Below are 22,444 nucleotides of genomic sequence, written 5' to 3'. Positions count from 1 at the left end.
TGACCTCATACTTCTCACAAAAATTAACTCAAAATGGATCATACACCTAAATTTAAAGTACAAAAGTATAAAACTTCTAAAAGATAGCAAGAGAAAATAAAGGTGATCTCGGATTTGACTATGAGTTTTTAAATACAACCCTATAGTATGGCCTATAAAAGAAAAACTTAATAAGTGGGACTTTATTATAATTAAAAAAAAAAAAAAACAACTTCTGCTGCATAAGCAACACTGTTAAAAGAATGAGAAGACAAGCCACAGGGAGGGAGAACGTGTCTGTTAAAGGGGTAGTATTCAAAATATACAGAGAATGCTTGAAACTCTACAACAGGCATCCCCAAACTACAGCCCTTGGGCCGCATGAGGTCCCCTGAGGCCATTTATCTGGCCTCCCCCGCCACCCGCGGCACTTCAGGAAGGGGCACCTCTTTCATTGGTGGTCAGTGAGAGGAGCACAGTATGTGGCGGCCCTCCAACGTTCTGAGGGACAGTGAACTGGCCCCCTGTGTAAAAAGTCTGGGGACGCCTGCTCTACAATAAGAAAACAAATAATCCAACTTAAAAGTTGGCAAACGACTGAAAAGATACCTTACTAAAAAAGATATATAGATTGCAAATAAGCATACGAAAAGATGTTCAACATGATATGTCATCAAATAACTGTAAATTAAAACGAATGAGATACTACTACATGTCTATTAGAATGGCCAAAATCCAAGATGTCGACAATGACGAATATTAGCAAGGATGTGGGGCAACAGGAATTCTCATTCATCGCTGGTGGAAATGCAAAATGATATAGCCACTTTGGAGTATGACTTGATAGTTTCTTTTGAAACTAGACATAGTCCTATTATGTGACCTAATCACAAAAATGCATGGGGGAACCTTAAATGCCTATTTCTAAATGAAAGAAAACAGTTTTAAAAGACTAAACATTTATGATTTACAATATTCGATATTCTAAGAAAAAGTAAAACTATCGGAATCATAAAAATGACCAGTGGTGATGAGTTATTTGTACAGAGGGAGAGATTAAAGAGGGAGTAGTGAATAGGTAGAGGATAAGAGAATTTTAGGGCAGTGAAGCGATGCTGCATGATACCACAGTGGAGGACTTAATGACATGATGTGTTTGTCAAAACACAGAACTGTGCATCACCAAGAGAGAACCCTAATGGAGACTATGCACTTTAGTTAATGTGTATCAATATTGGCTCGTCAATGATCATTGATGGGCATTTGGGTTGGTTCCAAGTCTTTGTTATTGTGAAGAGATAATAGAAAGATGGGGGGTTGTGGCGGTCTGACAGTTCGCACAGGACGTCCCTGCTCTCCTAACGGCAGACAGCCTTCGCTTGGGCTTGATGAGGGGCGGGTTCTGTCCGTTCACTTTGCGGTAGTGCCCCGTGCCATCGAGGTTGCCCGCGGTTCACACACTCCCTGCCCTCTGCGCTGGACCCGGCCTTGGGCCGCCCAGCAGGCTGCTGCGGGGGCAGAGTCCGGAGCTGCACTCGGACACGGGGGGCGGGTAGGGGGTAATGGGGTGTGGGCTGACGAAGAGGCGCCCCCCAGGGCGGTCATGCTGCCACGGGAGGGCGACGACTCCAGCTTCGTGCCGTCGGGCAGCGGCCCCTGGTACTCGAGGCCCTCTGTCGTCCTGGCGGGCCGGGCCGGCTGAGCCCGCGGTGGACAGCGACGGGGCGGGGGAGACGCCCTTCCGTGGGGTGCACGGGAGGGTGAAGAGGTGCGGGCGGGCGTGGGCCCCCGGCAGGGCGGAGGATGGGGCTGCGGGGTAGACGGAGAGAGGCCCGGGGGAGCCGTGGGGAAGGGGCGTCTTGGAGAAGGGGCTGAGGTTCCAGGGGGAGGCGGGGTGGTGGCCGCCCGGGGCTTTCCCGCCGTCCAGCCAGGGCAGGGATCCGCGAAGCAGAGGCGGGCGGCACACCTGGCTCCCGGGGTGAGTCGGGGGGTTCGTCCGCACCGTAGCCCTGACAGCCTTTCCGTGGTAGGGAGGGACGCGGTTGCCTTGGCCGTCGATGTTAAAAAGCACACCCACCTCCTCCGGCAGCGGGCACTGCGCCGGGTCCATGTGGGAGTGGCCGAGGCCCGGGAGGTGCGTGTCCGGGTGCTGCCCGCGGAGCACGGCAGGGTGGTGGTGGCTCACCCAGCGCGGCTGGTCCGCCGCCACCTCCGTGGCCTTGGCTGCCCGCTTGGATCTTTTTAGGAACTCAAACAACCTGGAATTTCTCACCTAATATTTTTTTCATGAGAATAATTTTTAAAAGATGCACTAGATTCATTAAATGACTATTAGATTCAATAGATTATCACTCATTCATTTTATTAATTCAATAAATATTAACCAAAGAGCCATCACAGGACAGAAGTTGGGCCAGTTGTTGAGAATTCAGAGATGAAGACAGAGCTCTTGGCCTAATGGAGTCCTGATTTTAGTGATGATGCTATTAAGGCAATTTCTGTAAAATGCTCTATTTCCCTTCCTCCAGCATCTTGGCTGAATGTGTGATCGTGTTTTTTGTTTTTGTTTTGTTTTGTTTTTACAGTGAAGCTACCCTGGATCCCTGCAACAGTGTTATTCACTGAGCATGAATAATGGATTGGTTATTGGCAATTCTGTAGAGCAGAACTGACTATTAGTGCACCTGGAGCTCACTAAAGGGAGATCAGTTACTGGAATGCCAAAAGGACATATCAATCAAGATCTCTCATAATAAGGTGATAAAATGCCACATGCTATAAAACATACATTACGGTAAGTCTATAATGTGACTTTTTATTGTTCTTAACAGTACTTAGAAACACAGCACAGCAAAGTGTACCTGTGCCGTCACTTTCACCTGCCTGGATTCTCCTTGCAACTTCCTCATTGGATGCGATCACCCCTCTGACACATTTAAACTATGGGCGATCTGCTGAGCCTCTCTCCCCTCTCCTTTCTATCATGACACATCTACTGTAATCCAAAATGCTCATTCTTACCTCACCTGCTCAGGCATTAGCTATTGTATCTCATTTTACTTTTCAAAGCAATTATCCTTCTCTGAGATTATCTAGTTTGTATACTTAAGTGATTTCTTGTTTCCCGCACTAGAATGTAAACTCCGTTAGAACAGGGTTCTTGTCTGTCTTTTTCATGGGTATAGCCCCAGTATACAACAGGTGCTGAAAGGCTATTGGATGTGTGAGTCAGTGGAAGAATGAAGGGATCAATAAATATTTGCTCTGAGGGATACAGATAGAACATACAGACCATGTTTTCAAGACTCTCACTTTCCAGTTGAGGAGATAACATGTCTACAAGTGAAAATGTGGCCAGGGCATGATGTACAAAATGACTGGCAGATGATTTCTGTGGATGATCAAGAGAAGGAGCCATTGCTAGGGATGACCCAGATCAGGAACTGCTTCATGGAGTACTTACAGAGTGTCTTTCGAGGGGGCTTCCCCTGTGAGGCTTCCTGAATGCTGGGACCAATAATCTTGCTTGAGACACTGGCTAAGACTACACAGAGAAACTACCCTGCTTGACCCGTCCTACCAACCTCTCCACGGCACTCCAATTTCTCACAGCTCATTGCTGCTCCAGGACTTTTCCATTTATTTATTACCTGATTGCCCTGGAGCGCTCTTTAGCTAGGTGGAAGAGTAGATTCCTCATCTTGCATGTCTCGCCCCCATCACAATCTGGGAGAATGCATGTTATCTGAAAATTTCCTGTCTGTGCTCTTAAAATCTCTGTAACTAGACTGAAAGCTCCATGCAGTACCGGTCTTTGTAGTGTTTTTGACTTATTCCCATCACCTAGCACAGTGCTGCGAATTGTGTTCTGTGTTTAACGAATGAGTGAATGAATGACCTTGAAGAATGGACTTTGAGGGAAGTGGTGCAAGCAGAAGGAGATTAACGGAGCAAACATGAGGACTTATCAGAAGAGGAGATGGCAGGAGTCCAAGCTTAGAGAGAAGAAACAATTTGGTTAGGCTTAAGTACAAGGGGCAAGAAGGGAGGGATAAGAGATAAAGTTGGAAAGGGGAGCAAAGGTTGGATTTTGAAAGACCTTAAATGACAAAGATTTCAAGCAGGGGTGACATATAATCCTGTTTGTGATTTGGAAAAGCTTTATCCACACATCAGCTTAGTCAATTGAGAAACATATTAAATAAATGGCACTGTTAATGTCAGTACTACTACCACTGGCTGCATTAAGGAGCTGGAACTGAGACTGAGAATGCAAGCTGTATCACAAAGACTCTTTCCATTGGCATAAGGTAATCTTAAGTTGATTTTATGTTTGAAAATTATAATAGTAAAGATATTTATTTATTTATTTATATTTTTCACTTACTTATTTTTCTTAGAGACAGAGTCTCACTAAATGTTGCCCAGGCTGTAGTGTAGTGCTGCAATCTCGGCTCACTGCAACCTCTGCCTCCTGGGTTCAAGCGATTCTCCTAACTCAGCCTCCTGAGTAGCTGGGATTACAGGTGCACCCCACCATGCCCAGCTAATTTTTGTATTTTCAGTAGAGACGGGGTTTTACCATGTTGGCATGTTGGGCAGGACGGTCTTGAACTCCTGACTCAAGTAATTCTCCTGCCTCAACCTCCCAAAGTGCTGGAATTATACATGTGAGCCACTGCACCTGGCCTAAGACACTTACAACAATTCAAAATTATAGAAATACATCATTCCTTGTAACACTGGTTCTAAAACTTGGAAACAACTAAGATCTCCTTCAGTACCTGAACAGACTCACAAACTGTGGTAAATAAATACAATGAAATATTATTCAACAACAAAAAGAAATGAGCTCTCATGCCATAAGAAGACATTAAGGAATTTTAAATGCATATTGCTGAGTAAGAGGAGTCAGTATAGAAAAGTAGTTGGAATCATACAGTATATATGTGTTGATATTATTTTTCCAGGTATATTATAAACTCCACATGGGCAATGTGTATTTCCTACCTTATATAATGTATAATATGTACAATATGTACCTTGTATAATGTATATGTATATATTTATTAAATATTCTTTATTATAAATATTTACAAATAAATATACATAATATTTGTTCTCCAATCAACCACATAATTAGAGATGTTTTTAAACATCTCTGAGTAATGCAATAGGAGCAATCTATTAAATAAGACAGAAAAACAGTAATTTAAATGAAACAAAGCAACTGCCAAATCATGAAATCCAAGTTCTTTCTTTTGTGGGTCAAACGCAAATATTCTTATAGCTTTTATTGCACATAGGTGTTGGCTGTCATGGTAAAAGAAGATACAACTCTCAACTTCAATAAAATTTGTTTCAATATGCAATAAAATTTCAATATTATAAGAAAATCAAAATGTCTTATTAGTACCAGGACAGCTGCCTGTGTATATCCTTGTGATTTCGTGTGCACAGTGAGAGTTTGACTTTTTCATCCACACCCAAATACTTTTTCATCCCATGACTGTCAGGCTTTTTGTTTTAGGATTGCAACTCTATCAATACTGGGATGTCTGTTCAAGCTAGTTAACTAAGTATGCTTAACTACTCCACTCCCAGCACCTCGTAGAATCCCACTGCAATAACAACAAATAAGAACAAAGGTGCTGGATGCAGTGTCTCAAGCCTGTAATCTCAGCACTTTGGGAAGCCAAGGCGGGTGGATCGCTTGAGGCCAGGAGTTCGAGACCAGCCTAGCTAACATAGTGAAATCCCATCTCTACTGAAAATATAAAAATTAGCTGTGTGTGGTGGTACACGTCTTCTAATCCCAGCTACTCGGGAGGCTTAGGCATGAGAATCGCTTGAACCCTGGAGGCAGAGGTTGCAGTGAGCCGAGATTGCCCCAGTGCACTCTAGCCTGAGCCACAGAGTGAGAGACTCTGTTTCAAACAAAAAGGAAAAAAAAAAAAAAAAAAAAAGAAAGAGAAAAAAAAGAACCCATTCACACAAAGACTACAAGGGTGGAGAGACTTGGATAGCATACAGGATATTCACAAGCAATTTTGGAAGAAAAATGGCAGATGAGTGCGTTCTGTTTTAAAAATCATAGCTCAGAGTCCTCCCAGGAAATGGCTGCAGTGTCTAGGGAGCTGTCTTTCACAGTGATGAAAAGAAATCTAGGTTCAGAGTGGACAGGTACCTGGAAGAACATTTTTTCCTCAGCATCCCTTTATTTATTGATATACCAATGAGAATAGTACCACACAACCCAATGACATTCATCATTTCTGTTGGCAGTGTCTATGAGAGCAAGTTGCAAGATTTCCAAGACTTCACTGAGTCTTCTCCTGACATTTAGCTTAATCTTGGCAAGTACATCTGACTACTACAATGTGTTAATGATCAAGGAGTATGTCAAATTATGACATGTCTATTGCAGGAAATTATGTTGTAATACAGACAGTGTGCAATGGATCAACCATTATCTGTGCTTGGTATTATGATAAAAAGTGATTGATTTTGGCATCAAAATTAAAGTGTTCATCTGGCTCAACTTGTTCTTTGCACACCATCCTTCATTATGACAAGCACATATAGCAAAGATAATGCCTTCAATACAAACTGTTGATTATTGATTAAACAGATCACATTTGGATGGGCTGCAGTTTCTGCGTGTCTAACAGATGGGATCCTTCTGAGAATGCTAGAATGGGGAATTATGACACCCAGCCACTTCAGCCATAAACCTTATTCTTGCACTTTTTTTTTTCTTGCTGGTAATTTTATATAGCAGGTTGAGAAAGCTACTCTATGCTAGTATAGACTATACACCAATGATTTTGATAATGAGTTCTAGGATATATTTTTCTTCTTGTATCTTTTCCTTCCTATTCATTTAGAGAGCTTCAGGTACCTTGGCTTTGGAAATGGCCTCTGCGTTACTGCTGAGGTCATCAATCTCCATCTTCAGCTCACTCTTCTCCCTCTCCAGCTTCTGTTTGACCCGCTGCAGGTTGTCAATCTGCTCCCCAAGTTCAGCCATACTGTCTGCGTGCTTCTTCCGAAGAGCAGCCGCTGTCACTTCATGCTACAGGGTGGCCTCCTCCAGGTCCCTGTGCAGTTTCTGAAACTCAGCCTCCTGCTTCTTGTTCAATTCCACCTGAGCAGAAGTTGCCCCACCAGCTTCTTCCAGGCTCTCACTGATCTCCTTCGGTTCCCGGGAGAGGTCAGAGCGCTGCTCCTCTGCTTTGGCTCGGGAGGCCCGCTCTGCCTCACATTTCTTCCTTCAGCTCCTCAATGCAGGTCTGGGAACAAAAGAAGCACATTAACATAAACTCATCTCAATTCAGTGTTTTTTTGGTGTGCAGAAAAAATAAAGGTTTGTTGACTCACCTGCAACTCTTTGATCTTCTTCTGTAGTTGAATTTCTACAGCTTGCTCATCTTCAATTTTGCTTATCAAATTGCTAATTTCAAATTCTTTCCTTTAGATGGAAGAACAAGATGCATTAATACTCATATGAATTGAAAGGTGGTATCACATAGAAGCTTTTTTCTAAAAACCTCCTACTTTTTAAGCTTTTCATCAAGTTGCTGTTTGTCATTTTCTATACCCATTGTGGATTCCTGGGCCAGTTTCAGGTCACCATCCAGTTTCCTCTTTGCTCTTTCTAGATACATTCGAAGCTTCTTTTCTTGTTCCAGAGACTTTTCAAGCTAATAAGAAAGTTAATATGGTAAAAATTAAAAGTATATTAAAATCTTTCAAAGAGATATTAAAAATGTGCTTACATCACCCACTTGCTGTTCCAGCTTGGTTTTCGCTTTGGTCAGGGTGTTGACTTTGTCCTCCTCTGCCTGCAGGTCATCCAGGGTCTGCTGGTGGGCCTCTTGGAGAGCCTTCTTCTCCTTGGACAGTTTTGCAATGGTTTCATCCAGGCCTGCCATCTCTTCTGTAAGATTTTTCACCTACAAAGGTTAAGAAGGAGATTATTTCTCCTATAAAGCAATTTAGTTGGTGGCAGAACCTCTATATAGTATTGTAGAATGTGACTGATACCTTGATCTCTGTGGCATGTTTCTCCTTCTCAACCTTGGCCAGTGTCAGCTCAAGGTCATCAATGTCTGCCCGGCCGCAGGTGAGAGGAGGTGCCGCAGCAAACCACTGAGTAACCATGAAGATGAGCACCTGCTGGGAAAAGGTGACAAGCCACAAGGCCATGGACCCCGTTATAAGGATCAGTTGTGTTACAGGAATGGTTATAAACCTGACCGACCTCAGAAGGTGTATGGGGGAGGCAATTATCAAGCCCCTCGATGGTCTGCAGTTGGATGTGCTGGACTTTGTCAACAGTGTGAGCATGACAGAAAAGGTAGCTGTGTATACAGGGGGTTTCTCCAGAAAGAGTTTTCTGTGGGACTCTTTGTAAAAGAATAATAATACGGGCCGGGCGCGGTGGCTCAAGCCTGTAATCCCAGCACTTTGGGAGGCCGAGGCGGGTGGATCACGAGGTCAAGAGATCGAGACCATCCCGGTCAACATGGTGAAACCCCGTCTCTACTAAAAATACAAAAAAAAAAAATTAGCTGGGCATGGTGGCACATGCCTGTAATCCCAGCTACTCAGGAGGCTGAGGCAGGAGAATTGCCTGAACCCAGGAGGCAGAGGTTGCGGTGAGCCGAGATCGTGCCATTGCACTCCAGCCTGGGTAACAAGAGTGAAACTCCGTCTCAAAAAAAAAAAAAAAAAAAAAAAAAGAATAATAATACGACTGGCAATTGTATTGCTGTCTATACAGTAAAGGTAACTCACTCTTAGGGATCAACTTTGTAGAAAGACAACTTGTTTTTTGCTTCTTTGCTCAGTATTAAGACGTCATCAGATCATTGCCACCCTCCCCACATCCTGTCCTGTAGTACCTGGTTTACTGAAAGCAGTATGAGGTCTGTTTTAAACATATTCTGAATGTCATTTAGACAGTCTTTTGCCTGGAGATTAAAAATCACTTTATTTCTAGCAAAACGCTTTCATGTAAAATATTTTAACAACAAAGAAGATCTGTGTTTGTTGTTTTCTCCATTATCTAAATATTGATCTCCATTTCATCTGGGCACATATAAATGGTAAAAATATTTTCAAGATTTGGAGTAGGTGAATCTAATTAAAAATAAAATATAGATGTTGATAGAGCCTGGAAATATTGTCAATATCTTTTTAAAAGATTGAGCCCTGTTGATTATTTCTTCTGGAGTAAAGCCTCAAATTTCTTCTATGAAATTAGACACACAAATCATCTGAGGCAATGCATGGCAGATAAATATACAGTGATTGATGGAAATGTTGCTTTAATGCATATTGTTCATTGCACCTTTGCACAATTATTGAACTATGAATTACTATTGAGGAACAGCACATTCAACATGTCATAACAATCAGCTAATTAATATGGACATTTTCTATGTTTCTAGACTTTCTGGCCACTCTGAGCAAATTTAAATCAAATGACTGAAGTATAATAACTTATTTTAACCCAGTTAAAATAGTTGACTTGAAAAGTATATTTTTGTATGAATTTTTTTTCTAATTGACTCTATTTTGTTCTGATGAGTAAACTTACCTACATAAGTTGCACCACTAAAACTATATGAATATGATCTGAAGATCCACGGTGATTCCATTATTTTACAATGCAATGACATTATAAGGAAGTCGGAAAATTAAGTTAAAATTTTTTAATTATGAAGAATATTGAAAGAGGATTGCTTGTTGAAACAAATAGGGTAAAAGAGTCTTGGTGTCAGCTATGCCTCTCTTAGAGAAAGGACTGTGACCCCTGTCATCCCATTGATAGTCTACTGATACATTTTAACAGCTGTTTTAAAATAGATCTTACCAAGGCAAGAGCAACAGTTTGCTTACGAGCGATGAGAAATACGTAGTCTTACCAGAGTGCACCCTTTGAAACGTGCTGTGTATGTAATTAGTGAGGCCATTCATTATTCACTTTTATTATACAAATGTTGATTACATGTACACCTTCTTCTACTCAGATATTAACTTGCCCCTTCCTCAGTATATTTTATTAGGCTGTGTGTGTATCTCAAGCACAGGTGATGTAATATGTTTTGTGAGATTTCAAAACATTCCTTTCTTAGCTCTGTAATGAATATAAAACGGATCCCTATTGCCTATCTTAGAAAATGTGCATTTCATAAAACTGTTTAAAAAAATAAATCCTTTTAAATTGCCCATCTGCTTAAGCTATGTTTGTGGAATATTAGGACTATGCTATGTCTTAGAACATGTGTAATACTATATTTGAGGGCACGACTGCATTTTAAGGAATAAAATATTAAGAAGTGTAATTTTGCTAAGTGATACAATTAGAATATTGCTAGGGATTTGACCTATTTGTGAAAAATCTTTGCATAATTAGTAGCTTGCTAAAAATAAAATGAACTCTGCAAACATGATCCAAGTTGTTCTGTATGAAATTACGTGCTAGGCGCACAGTCCCCTGGGAGACCATTGTGAGTCCAGATACCTCTTTGCTGGTTTGTTTCATTTTTGGGGTTTATTTTCTAGAGGTTTTTAGTCATATTTTCAAAGTACAGAAGTCAGGCATCTCAAGTTCAGGTCTTGTCTCCCCCAAACTTTAAAAAAAATGTGGCGCTGATATAATTTAACTTGATAATTACAAAGTGGATAAATACGGTATTTTCTTTCATTGAAGGTTGGTAATATTTTACTCATTTAAAAATTTTTGGTCAGGCACAGTGGCTCATGCCTGTAATCCCAGCACTTTTGGAGGCTGGGGCGGGTGGATCACTGAGGTCAGGAGTTTGAGTCCAGCCTGGCCAACATGGTGAAACTCCATCTCTACTAAAAATAAAAAGAATGATCCGGTCATGGTGGTGCGTGGCTGTAGTCCCAGTTACTTGGGAGGCCGAGGCAGGAGAATTGCCTGAACTCAGGAGGCGGAGGTTGCAGCGAGCCAAAATTGTGCCACTGCACTCCAGTCTGGGCTACAGAGCAAGACTCCGTCTCAAAAAAAAAAAAAAATTAATTCTCTAAATTGTGGGTCAGAATTTAAGCGAATGGAAACCTGTGGAAGAAAGAATTATGCACGTCTACCTGTGGAATTCATTTCTTTTCAGAGGCTGCCATGTCACAAAAGAGAAAAAAATACATGAGAATATCCCCAAGCAGAAAACTCCTTTGAGTGTTATGCTGACAATATCTGGGTGTCCTGGGGTTCTTGGGGAGCACAACTGATATCCTGCTGTGCTGCTAGTGTGCTAAGTGGTTTTATATCCACTGAGAAGGACCTGCCTGTCAGCAGGTGGCTGCTCTGTGAGGTCTCTGTGGAAAGTCCCCATGTGAAATCTCTGTGCTAGGTGTCTGAGGGACCATGGGACTACATGAAGTCCCTGTGGGAAGCCTCTGTGTGAGAACCCTGTGTGAGGACCTGTATGAGGACCCTGTGAGGACCTGTATGAGGACCCTTTGAGAACCCTGTGTGAGGACCTTGTGAGGACCCCGTATGAGGATGCTGTGTGAGGACCGTGTGTGGGGACTGTGTGTGAGGATCCTTTGTGAGGACCCTGTGAGGAACCTGTGTGAGAACGCTGTGAGGACCCTGTGAAGATGCTATGAGGACCATGTGAGGACCCTGGGTGAGGACCCGGTGCGAGGACCCTGTGAGGACCCTGTATGAGGACCATGAGGACGCTGTCGAAGGACTGTGAGGACCCTGTATGAGGACCGTGAGGACGCTGTCTAAGGACTGTGAGGACCCTGTATGAGGACCGTGAGGACGCTGTCGAAGGACTGTGAGGACCCTGTATGAGGACCGTGAGGACGCTGTCTAAGGACTGTGAGGACCCTGTATGAGGACCGTGAGGACGCTGTCTAAGGACTGTGAGGACCCTGTATGAGGACCGTGAGGACGCCGTCGAAGGACTGTGAGGACCCTGTATGAGGACCGTGAGGACGCTGTCTAAGGACTGTGAGGACCCTGTATGAGGACCGTGAGGATGCTGTCGAAGGACTGTGAGGACCCTGTATGAGGACCGTGAGGACGCTGTCTAAGGACTGTGAGGACCCTGTATGAGGACCGTGAGGACGCTGTCGAAGGACTGTGAGGACCCTGTATGAGGACCGTGAGGACGCCGTCGAAGGACTGTGAGGACCCTGTATGAGGACCGTGAGGACGCTGTCTAAGGACTGTGAGGACCCTGTATGAGGACCGTGAGGATGCTGTCGAAGGACTGTGAGGACCCTGTATGAGGACCGTGAGGACGCTGTCGAAGGACTGTGAGGACCCTGTATGAGGACCGTGAGGACGCCGTCGAAGGACTGTGAGGACCCTGAGAGAGCCCTCCGCCATCTCTGTGTGGCGTGTTGGAGGGAATTCTATGTGAGGGGTTCTGTGCGATGAGTGTGAAGCAGCCCGAGGCCTGGGTGTGAGGACCCTGCCCAAGGTCTCTGTGGAGAGTGGGAGGTCTCTGGCGAGGTCTCTGTGTGAGGCCACTGGGTGGGGCAGCGCTGTGTGTCATTTCCAGGGCCGGAGGCCGCAGTGAGCGGCCTGAGTCTTTGCCTGAGCTCCCCGTTTTCTGACTCTGTGTCAAGTCTCCGAGGCGTTTGTCAGGCCTCGTGTGAGAACCAGGGAAGGGCTCTGAGATTTGCAGGCGTCTCTGCGGGACTGAATGGAGTCTCTCAGGGTGGTCTCTGTGGGGTTCTCTGAAGGGGTCTCTGGGAATCCCAGTGCTGGGTCTCAGTGGGGCACCATGAGGGCTCTGAGAGCTCTGCGGGGTCTCTGTGGAGGCCGCAGCGTGTCTCTCTCTGCGGCAGTGAGCAGTCCCCGCGGGCTCTCTGTACGAGATGTCTCTGTGAGGTTTCCGTGGGAGATCTCTGCGGTCTCTCCATTGCTGGCCTCGCTGCACCCCACGGGAGACTGAGTCGCGGAGGGGTAAGGGCTGGCGGCTTCCTGTGTTCTTGGTGGTCGGCCGGCGTTTCCCGTGGCGCTTCTCGTGGTCTGCGCCGTGGGGTCCACGTCCAGCTCCTCCACGTCCCAGAACTCGCCTCTCGGTTTCCCGAGGGAACCCAGCAGCAGCCAAGCACGGCCCATCCTCAGCAGTCGGGGGCCCAGCTCCGTGACACTCTCTCCTGAGCGCCCCGGGGGGACCGCAGCTGCTCTCTGCTCCCCGTCCCAGCCCCTCCTGCTGGTCCTGGCTCTGCTGTCACTGCTGGGTCCACCTCGGAGGCTGCCTCAGTCATCTGGGCCCCAGACAGACCTGGCCCCAGGACAGGCCACATGCTGGGGACTGTTGCCTACTGCCCCCTTCACCCCAAGTGCCAGCCAGTCCCACATGCTGGGGGCAGGGCCCTTTCCATTGTCATCTAAATCAGTGGCACTGCCTGGCACGGTCCTCTCCACCGTGGAAATGAGGCCCCCGGAACTGGGCCTCCTGCACGCCTGTATGTGCCCAGGGCATGGAAACTCCCTCTAGAGACCTCACGCTCCTCTCCCCGATTTGTGGGGACCCCCTGCTTTCCCACACGGAGAGGGCCCAGAGAGGAGGAAGCTGCGCTGAAAGCAGAGGGAGGCAGAGTGGGGACGGCTCCTGCCCTGCCCACCCCCTGCCCACTCTGGACAGGTCACTTCCAGCTGCCTCGTGTGTTCAAATCCTGCCTGCCCGCCTCTTCCCCTGCTGGTCTGTGGGGCAAGGAAGGACCTCAGGAGCCGGGGGAGATTGGCTGTGTGACCCGAGCTCAGCTGCTGGGTCCTTCTAAGTCACCACCTCTCCCCTGGGGGCAGTCCTGGGGCTACGTGTATGTTAAAGGTCACCAGACTCCCGAGTCATGCCTGGGGATCGCTAGTCCTTGCTTTTTCACCTATCGTCAACATATCCTTTTAAAAATTCAACAGGTAGGCCAGGTGCGGTGGCTCATGCCTGTAATCCTAGCACTTTGGGGGGCCAAGGCTGGTAGATCACCGGAGGTCACGAGTTTGAGACCAGCCTGGCCAACATGGCAAAATCCCATCTCTATTAAAAATGTAAAAAATTAGCCAGGTGTGGTATTGGGTGCCTATAATCTCAGCTACTTGGGAAACTGAGGCAGGAGAACCACTTGAACCCAGGGGCTGGAGGTTGCAGTGAACCGAGATTATACCACTGACTCCAGCCTGGGCAAAAGAGTGAAACTGTGTCTCAAAAAAAAAAAAAAAAAAAAAAATTCAGTAGGTTACTATGGGCAAGCTTCTTAAAGATGTTAAGAAATTCATCTTCCCTTATTCACGTTGCCTTCTCACTAGTCTGGCCCTCTGTGTTGGGGGCAAATGCGTTTTTAGGTCTGTGGTCTGGGACCTGGAGCAGGGACAGACCCTGGGTGGGGGGGGGCGGGATGAGCCATAGGCCCCTCTATGCCTGTGGAAGGGGTTGGAATGTCAGAGGCTCCCAGGTCATGGCACCACTTACGGAGCCCTCACGCCACTTTGCCTCCTGTTCAATTCTTTGTCTGCGTCCCCCACTGTAGTTCTACAGAGTCCCCCCATCGGAAGCCTCTGCACACACAGGCGTGCCCCGCCCCACTCACCCAGAACTGCTTCTCTGAAGCTGAGACACACATAGGTGAGACAACAAAGGCAGGTGACCCAGGAGCAGGGTCATTCACTCACTTCGGGCAGGGGAGCTCACGGTCCTCAGCAGCCTCCATGAAGGCCTCCCCCCGCCCCCCACCTTTACATCCACAGTGCTGGAAGGTCTGTCCCCACCACCACTCCAGAGTGCGAGAAAGTGAGAGGCCGTGGGATGGGGACTCTGTGCTTTGTATGTGGCTGAGCTAAGAGGGCCCATCTCCATCCCAGCCTTTGCGAGGAAGAGAAGCGGCTTCCCAAGGGCAGGCATTATCTACTCTCCACCAGGATATCCGGGGTCAGGACTGCCTTGGCTTCTGAACTCAGGGCCCACACTTTCCCACCCGAGCTTCCACTATTTTGTGACACAGGAAGCTACTTGACTGTGGCAGCTCCTGGAACCTGCATGGAGATATTCAGTCCTATGACGTCTCTGCCAGCTTTCCTCCTACAGCTGCATAAAGTTTGAGGTAGAGAGTAAGTAGTAGAAAGATGGGTTGAACCATATCTCTGAGTGGGATCTTCGTAGGTTTTCTCATCTTGTTTTTAGAATTTTTTGTTGTTTGTGTAAAGACAGTATTATGAAAACGTAAGTTTCAGTGAAGGAACTCAGGATAAAGGTGGGCTTACAACACCACTCTCAGAATCCCTCCACGTCCTGTCACTTCTAGAAAACAAGCCCACACCAAGCACGACACAAATAAAAGCCATTATCCTTTTATGGTGAAAAAAAGTGATATTTATTTATTGTGGAATATTAAATGTTCTGGGTGTAAGAACATGAGAGAAAATATTTTTTCTCTACATAGAGTGATTTCTTTTCTTGGGGACTTGTTTTTCTCTAGGAAATGCTGAAAAAAGAATTTGTGATTGACCAGATTAGATACCTTCCCAAAGAAGGCAGTGCCTTGGACAGTGGGGATGGTGGGTGAAGGCACCAGGTGTCTTCAGTCCGCCCTGAGGGGCACCGACTGGGGAGACAGCCTTCTTGGGGAGCAAGAGTTGGGGATGTCGCCGGCCCCGTTGCTCATTGTTGCACTGGACACTTTTCAAGGGCTGTTGATCTCTGATATGCCTCTCTCTGTTGGGGTGACTGTGGCTCTTGAGAGTGGCTTGTTGACTGCTGGCTGCATAGCCCAGCATTGTGCTGTGTTCCGGGTGGAAGGGGTGCCTGTGGTTGCAGGGCAACCCACAGACCAGGGCTTGGAACTCCTGTTTGTGCTGATTTACCTTCAAGGCATGATGCTCACGGCAAAGTGTCATTTTTTCCTCCAGCATCTGTCCAACTGCGGTCATGAGCCCGTCAGCTTCAGCACAGCTGCCGTACGCACGTGATTTGTTTTTCACTATTTTCTGGCTCTTGGCAGTGACTGGTGCTGGCTTGCTTTTTTTCACTGAAAAGACCTGCTGAAAAAATTGTTTGATGTTTTTTCCGAAGTTGCTTATTGAAGGAGGCTGTTTCTTTGACGGCAACAGCTGGAGGCCTTCATTCTGTCGGGTTTCTTCTGTTTTCTTGACTGGTGTAAACTGGGGAGTCCTCAGTTCTTCAAGCCTTTCTTCACGTTTTTCTAAGTTGGGCTTCATTGGGTTCTCACTCTTGTGAGTAAGGGTAAACATCTGGTTCTGGCATGAGCTGTGACATTTCAGGTTCTTGGGCTCCTTGTGCCCGAGGTTGCTCCTTCTGGCTGCCATAAGGTCACGTAGCTCCTGGGAAGCCCACATGTTCCCGGTAGTCATGCTTTGGAGATGGCCGTGGGGCACTTGAGAAGCCAGAGTCTCTGTAGCAAGGGGAATGTCAGTAAAACCATCTGGAAGGAGCACAACGGCGCCACCAACTTGAGGCTGGGTCTCTGACTTGGTGGCCATTCTGGGCTCAAAGTCAGTAACAACCTCTCCCGTAAGATAGAGCTCTTCTGCATCATGGGAGACACACATTCTAGGGAGCTGAGAGCCTTTACTGGTCCCTGGAGCCTCTAAACCACTCACATCCTTCCGTGTGGCTTGGAGGTTTGCCAGCATGAAGGCTCCCAAGGGGACTCCGGCTTGTGGCGCTGCCTCCATGGTCTCTCCAGTCCTTGGGGATTGGGCTCCTAAGCTCCCGCTCTGCTGGGCGCTGCCTGTGAGGGGCTTAGAAGGCCACCTGCCCTCCTGTCCAGCTGGAGGAGGCTTCAAGGGCCCATGGGGATTCCAAGATGGGATCCTTTGTGGGGCCGTCTGGAACTGTGTAAATGTAGGTGAAGACACCAGAATACTGTCTGGAGTCTGAACAGATGCTTTGGTTAGCACCTGCTTTCTCAGACCTGCCGGTGGTGACTCTCTTAGGAACACGGCTTTCTCAACTTTTGAGCTAAGCTTAGATTCATAGGTGGCTGAGGAGGGACCAGCAAGCTGCGTAAGGGATAAGGAGGAAACTTTTTCCAGTTTAAAGAGCTTAATGGGCTTGAGAACCCTGAGGGGTAGGCTCCACTTGTGTTTGGCCCAAAACCTCACAATATGGTGTCCCAGCACCTGTTGAGTGCACGGATCGAGGAAGGAAAGCTCTCGGGATGTGTTCACACTGGCTCTCCCACTTTTCAGGGGTGCTAGATTGCTGGTCTTCATGTGGGTGTTGGATACGGAAAAACCCTCGTTGACAGCAAGCCAGGATCGACGCACACAAATGGGGATCAAGCCCTCATTGATCTGGCCCAACTTCATGCCCACGTGGGCTTTCAGGATGTTTTCTATACGATTTCTCTCTGTGCGTCTTAATAAATCACTTTCCGAGTGTCTCCTCGAGGGCATCTTCAAGTCTCTTTCCAACTCCTCAGAGGCTGCCCCCAGAACCTTCCCTGGGAAGCTTTCCATGCACCTGGCTAGATTCTGCGGGGTCTGCCCCAGAATTTGCCCCAGAGGTGTGCAGGGATTCCTCTCTAGCTGGAACGTCACCTTCTGTATGTCCTTGCCGCTCTCACCCGTGCACATGGAGGACTGCAAGGGTCTGAGTTTGCCCCTGGCCTGACTTGTCCCTGGCAATTTCTCCCGAGGCTGCATCAGATCCGGAGCCTCTTGGGTCGTCCCCAGGTTGCTCTGGTGTTGAATGAGCCACTTTTGAATATGTTGCTCCAGTTGCCTCCGGAGTTCAGGACTGACCGGAAAGTTCTCAGGAACGATTGCTGTCAAGCTGTCCTGGGGAGGGTTAGGAGTGGAGGCACTAAAGACGTCCTGAGGTTTTTGGACCCTAGAGGGTAAAGCCAACTCACCTTCTAGTTGTTTAGAAGACCATTCAGGGCGCTGCATTTCAGGTAAGGTGAGAGCTTGCGCCTTATTCTGCGATGCAGGGCAAGCTACTCCAGAATTATTAATTGAGGATGCAAAAGCAGAAGATTGGACTGGGAAAGAGGATTGAAGACGGGCCTGAGCCTCCGCCTGAGCCATAGGCGAGAGCTGGAATTGGGGAGTGGGCGAAATAAAGGGTTGGGACTCAGGCCTCAGATGGGACAGGCGCTGGGCCTGGAAAAGCAGTGGAGACATTGCAGTCTCTGTTTGAACTGGGCGGACATTGGGAATGCCATTGAACAAGAAAGGAGGAGACTGGAAAGTGTAAGATCTCTCGGACACCCAGGCGTTAGCCACCAGGGATTCGCTGTGCAGAGAGGGGAGGCCCCAGAAAAGCTGGCTATAATTCTTCTGAAAATGTTCCTTCAGGATTCTAGGATCTGAGAGCTTCTGAGGACTGGATGACTGTTTCAAGTCTTCCATGTTCCAGACAGGTTTTAGGGTTGTGGTGTCCTGCTCAGCATCCAATGATTCCACCAAATTCCCCAAAGAATTCGAGTGCTTTTCTGTGTTCATTTGTTTTGGAAATGATCCACCTTTTTCTTTTTCCTCCCAAATGTTGATCCTGGCTCTTTGTGTGACTTGTATCCCCACGACATTCTGGCCATCAGAGCTGAGCAAAAAGGGGCTACCAGCTTCCATCTGACTGTTTGTGGGGTCACCAGAGGACGAGGTTTCCGGTGGGTGGCAGGAAAGATGATCTTGCTGGACTGATGAGTTGAAGATGCACCAGGTTCTGGTAGTTTCCTGACACCAGAATGCAGACACAGAGACATGACTGCTTGAGCCGCCAAGGCCTGAGAGGGCTGGGCCAGAAGTCGCCAAATCCTCACACGGAGATGAGCTTTGATGGATGGTGCCCAGTGGAAGCACCACTGAGTCACAGTGAGATGGAGTCGTCAGAGTGGAGTCCCGCAGGGGAGGAGCAATGACGCCTTTCGGAGGAGGCGGAGAGCAGGCCAGGGGATCAGGGGTGTGTGGTGGGTTAGGGAAAAGTGCAAGTGGCTCGGGTGAGGGGTGTTCCAGAGGAAGGGAAGGTTCTGGTGGTTGGGAGGCACTCAGAGGGGAGACTGAGGTGGCCATTGGGCTTGGTGATGGGATGGAGTCCAGAGGCGAAGGATGCTGGGTATGAGGATCTGGGGAAGTTAATGGGGAAAGCACGGGAGCAGTATCTTCCATCGGCTCCTGAGGGGACTGGGAGGCTCCATCAGGTGCCCTTTTGCACTCCTCATCTGGGGGGTCGGGACCAGAGAGCTGACCAAAGTCTTTACCTTTCTTAGGATGCGGCCCCAGGATGCTGCAGGAAACAGGAGGCACAAGCTGCAGCCAGGAGCAGGTAGGGCCGTAGGGCAGAGTGGGCGCGTGGGCTCCAGCCCCTCCACTGCCCCATACCCTGACCCCCCAATTCTCCTCCATGCCCCTCCACTGCCCCACACCCAGACTCCCCAGTTCTCCTCCTATGCCCTCCACCACCCCACACCCAGACTCCCCAATTCTTCTCCTATGCCCCTGCACCGCCCCACACCCAGACTCCCCAATTCTCCTCCTATGCCCCTCCACCACCCCACACCCAGACTCCTCAGTTCTCCTACCCCTTGCTCTAGGGTTTTACTCCCATCCTCTGTCCCCCTGGTCTCCCCATCCCAGGTCAGCTCCAGGCTGCCGGAAGGCCCTGGGGTCGAATCCCAGCCCCGGTAGGAAGGATACCGGGAAGGGGAAGTGCCTCACCGCTGCAGTTGTGAAAACAAGTCCGGAGTCCCCTTTAGGCCTGTCAGGCGGTCTCTAGAAGCTGGAAATCAGGAGACCGGGTTAGGGCAGTGAGGGAGGAGCCTGGGATCTCACAGGAGGCTGAGTGGACGTTTCTTTAGGGAAGACCATGGGGAGTCAGACCCTGGAAACCACATGTCTGTGTCCAAGGCCACATGGCCTGGATGGGGATAGTGAGGCACGGAGGGCAAGGCTTTGTCGTCCACAAAGGGCTTCCACACACAGACCCCCCAGCCCCATAGTCCTCACAGCTGCCCTGTGGGGAGAAAGGACTGGGGTGGTCTCAAAGAGGAATCAGCTTTAGCAGAGTTGAACAGCTGTCCACAGCCCCCTCCCGGCTCCTGATTCAGACAGGCTTTGGGCTCCTCCCCCTACACTGTGCCCTGCTGGGGAACACCCAGTCCTTGGCCCAGCATGGTTTCATGCCAGCACGGAAACTGAGAGGGACCCGGGGTTCTGATTTCCTTCCTGGAGCCCCCACCTCAGGCTTCTTCAGTTGACTTGCTCAGACAGAGTCGCTTCTCTCCAGGGACAGACGAGACGAAATGCACTCTAGAGCCTTACCTTTCCGACTGCTGTTTTTCTTCCTGCCTTTGGGCCTCCCCCTCCGCTGACCTCGACACTGGGAGATAAGTTGACACTGGGACAGAAGATGACTCTGGGACAGAAGATGACCCTGGGAGACAAGAAAGGGCGAGGGGCTGAGACCGGCTCTCGCTGCCTGCCCCCAGCCCAGCCGCGGCACGCAGCGCTCACGAACCGCACAGCCCTCTCGTCTTGCTCAGGGAGCGGTGCGCTTCCTCCCACTCCTGTTTAAGTGGATGATAAACTGCTTTTCTTCTTAGAAAAACACGAAGAGGGGGCCAGACGCGGTGGCTCATGCCTGTAATCTGAGCGTTTGGGGAAGCCAAGAAGGGTGGATCACCTGAGATCAGAAGTTTGAGACCAGTCTCACCAGCATAGTGAAACCCCGTCTCTACTAAAAATAACAAAAATTAGCTGGGCGTGGTGGCGCGTGCCTGTAATCTCAGCCACTCCGGAGGCCGAGGCAGGAGAACTGCCTGAACCCGGGAAGCAGACGCTGCAGTGAGCCCAGATCGCCATTGCACTCCAGCCAGGGCGATAAGAGTGAGACTCCTTCTCAAAAAACAAACAAACAAACAATAAAACCCACCACAAACAGGGATTTACCATATGAGGAAATATATAATCTATATATAATATATTTCATATATAAACTGTAATATATTAATATATAATATAATAGTAACAGTGGAGATGCTCCTCTACTCGATGAACACCCAGGCTCAGGCCTGTGGGCACACCTGAGCTGCCAGGTAGGATTCTGCTTCCCAGCAGAACAGAGGAGACTCCAGGCCCAGGTGGGAGGCCCTCGGAAGCTCAGCACAACCCCCAGATCACCCCACACAGACAAGGCTGGGCCCCCAGCCACCTGCCCCAGGAAGGGGCTTATGAGCGCCCTCCCACAGAGACCTCCCCTATCTCTTGACTGGTCCTCACCACTGAATCCAGGGGTTTGGTGTTGCCCTGACGCCTCCTGTGCTCCCCCACAGATGGAATGAGAGCTTGGGCTGGAAATCCCAGTCCCTACCAACACCTGGCTGCTCTGCCTCTCCCTGGAAGGCCGGTGTTCTGGTCTCTCCTGACACTTCCCATTGCGGAGGTCTCTCCACTGGATTTGGAAAAATAGAGCTAATAACAGAAAGAAAGGAGAGAATTGTGCTGTGGGGTTCCGCCTGAGGGCTCCTTACCATTCTCTTCTTTCCAGGCGATGGTGAGGGTGGGTCACAAAGGAAGTAAGAGAGGTAAGGGAGTAATAGGAAAAAGAACCCCACGGCAAATACCAGGGTGAGGAAGAGATCCAGCACCCATGGTGTGGAGCTGGGGGTGTTTATCCACGAATCACTAAGAAATTTTAGAGGAAACGGAATATTCTCCATTTGAATAGGTATGCTGCCTTCAAGCAACTGATCTCTGGGCATTCCTTTGGAGACTAGGGACTGGGGCCCAGGCCTGCGTCACAGAGCTGGGGCCTTCACATCACAAAGGGCCCCGGATGGGGGAGGGGCAGTGAGGGGGGAGGCTGAAGCACAGCCCCTCCCCACCCCGCAAGCCCGGGATCCCTCCACCCTCCCACCTTCCAGATTCCTCCTTCCCATTTAAGTTTCGTCAGTGACAGAACTCAGCCAATTTTCTGTTCTTTCTCCCTGGAACACAGATATTATCTGGTTCCTTTTATCTGTTGGAGACGGTGATATGAGGTCATCTGTTTTATAATCCTTGAAAATCTGAAGTTGACTCTGAAACTTTGATTAGGTACCGGGGATTTTTATTCTCAGAATCTCATTCGTCCTCAACTCCAGCTTTCTCCCACAATGTTTTTGTCTTAACATCAATCCAGGGACAAAATGTAAATTTATTTTACTCTTATTTAGTTTTGTAAATTTTGAATAGTACGGTTTTTAAAAAAAATTATTTCCATTTCACTTTTAATCTAAGGGACCTACCCACATACAATTGAGATAATTTTTTAAATTTTTTAAAATTTTATTTATGTGTTTATTTTCTTTATAGTTCTGGGGTACACGTGCAGGACAGGCAGTTTTCTTACACAGGCAAATGTGTACCATGGTAGTTTGCTGCATCTATCATCCCATGACCTCGGTATTAAACTCAGCATGCATTAGCCGTTTTTCCTGATGCTCTCCCTGCCACCGGCCCTCCGCCAACAGG

The 22,444-nt window shown here is 48.0% G+C and overlaps 1 protein-coding gene and 1 pseudogene across 1 annotated transcript; both read right to left on the bottom strand.

Moving 5' to 3' along the window:
* Positions 1-1,264: 1,264 nt before the first annotated feature.
* Positions 1,265-7,009, bottom strand: LOC101043833 (trans-acting T-cell-specific transcription factor GATA-3 pseudogene; annotated as a pseudogene).
* Positions 7,010-15,484: 8,475 nt separating this feature from the next.
* LOC101032812 (spermatogenesis-associated protein 31A5) lies at positions 15,485-21,693 on the bottom strand. The gene is made up of 4 exons (XM_003941145.4): positions 21,463-21,693; positions 20,255-20,312; positions 19,652-19,712; positions 15,485-19,220 (listed from the first exon to the last, which is right to left on the bottom strand). The coding sequence occupies exons 1-4, from the start codon at positions 21,691-21,693 to the stop codon at positions 15,485-15,487; spliced, it is 4,086 nt and encodes a 1,361-aa protein (XP_003941194.2).
* Positions 21,694-22,444: the final 751 nt, after the last annotated feature.

The sequence above is a fragment of the Saimiri boliviensis genome, chromosome 2 (assembly GCF_048565385.1).
Source record: "Saimiri boliviensis isolate mSaiBol1 chromosome 2, mSaiBol1.pri, whole genome shotgun sequence".
In the NCBI taxonomy this organism is placed as follows: domain Eukaryota; kingdom Metazoa; phylum Chordata; class Mammalia; order Primates; family Cebidae; genus Saimiri; species Saimiri boliviensis.
Note: the sequence above shows the minus strand (reverse complement) of the source record. Positions and strands in the feature narration are given on the sequence as shown.

What these genes read in the sequence shown, in the direction of transcription:
- LOC101032812 (XM_003941145.4), bottom strand. Translation starts at nt 21,693, where the DNA reads ATGCCCAGAGATCAGTTGCTTGAAGGCAGCATACCTATTCAAATGGAG. An exon ending in CGCCTGGAAAGAAGAGAATG is followed by an intron (nt 20,313 to 21,462) that starts GTAAGGAGCCCT and finishes CTTATCTCCCAG; the next exon opens with TGTCGAGGTCAGCGGAGGGG. An exon ending in TTGTTTTCACAACTGCAGCG is followed by an intron (nt 19,221 to 19,651) that starts GTGAGGCACTTC and finishes TGTTTCCTGCAG; the next exon opens with CATCCTGGGGCCGCATCCTA.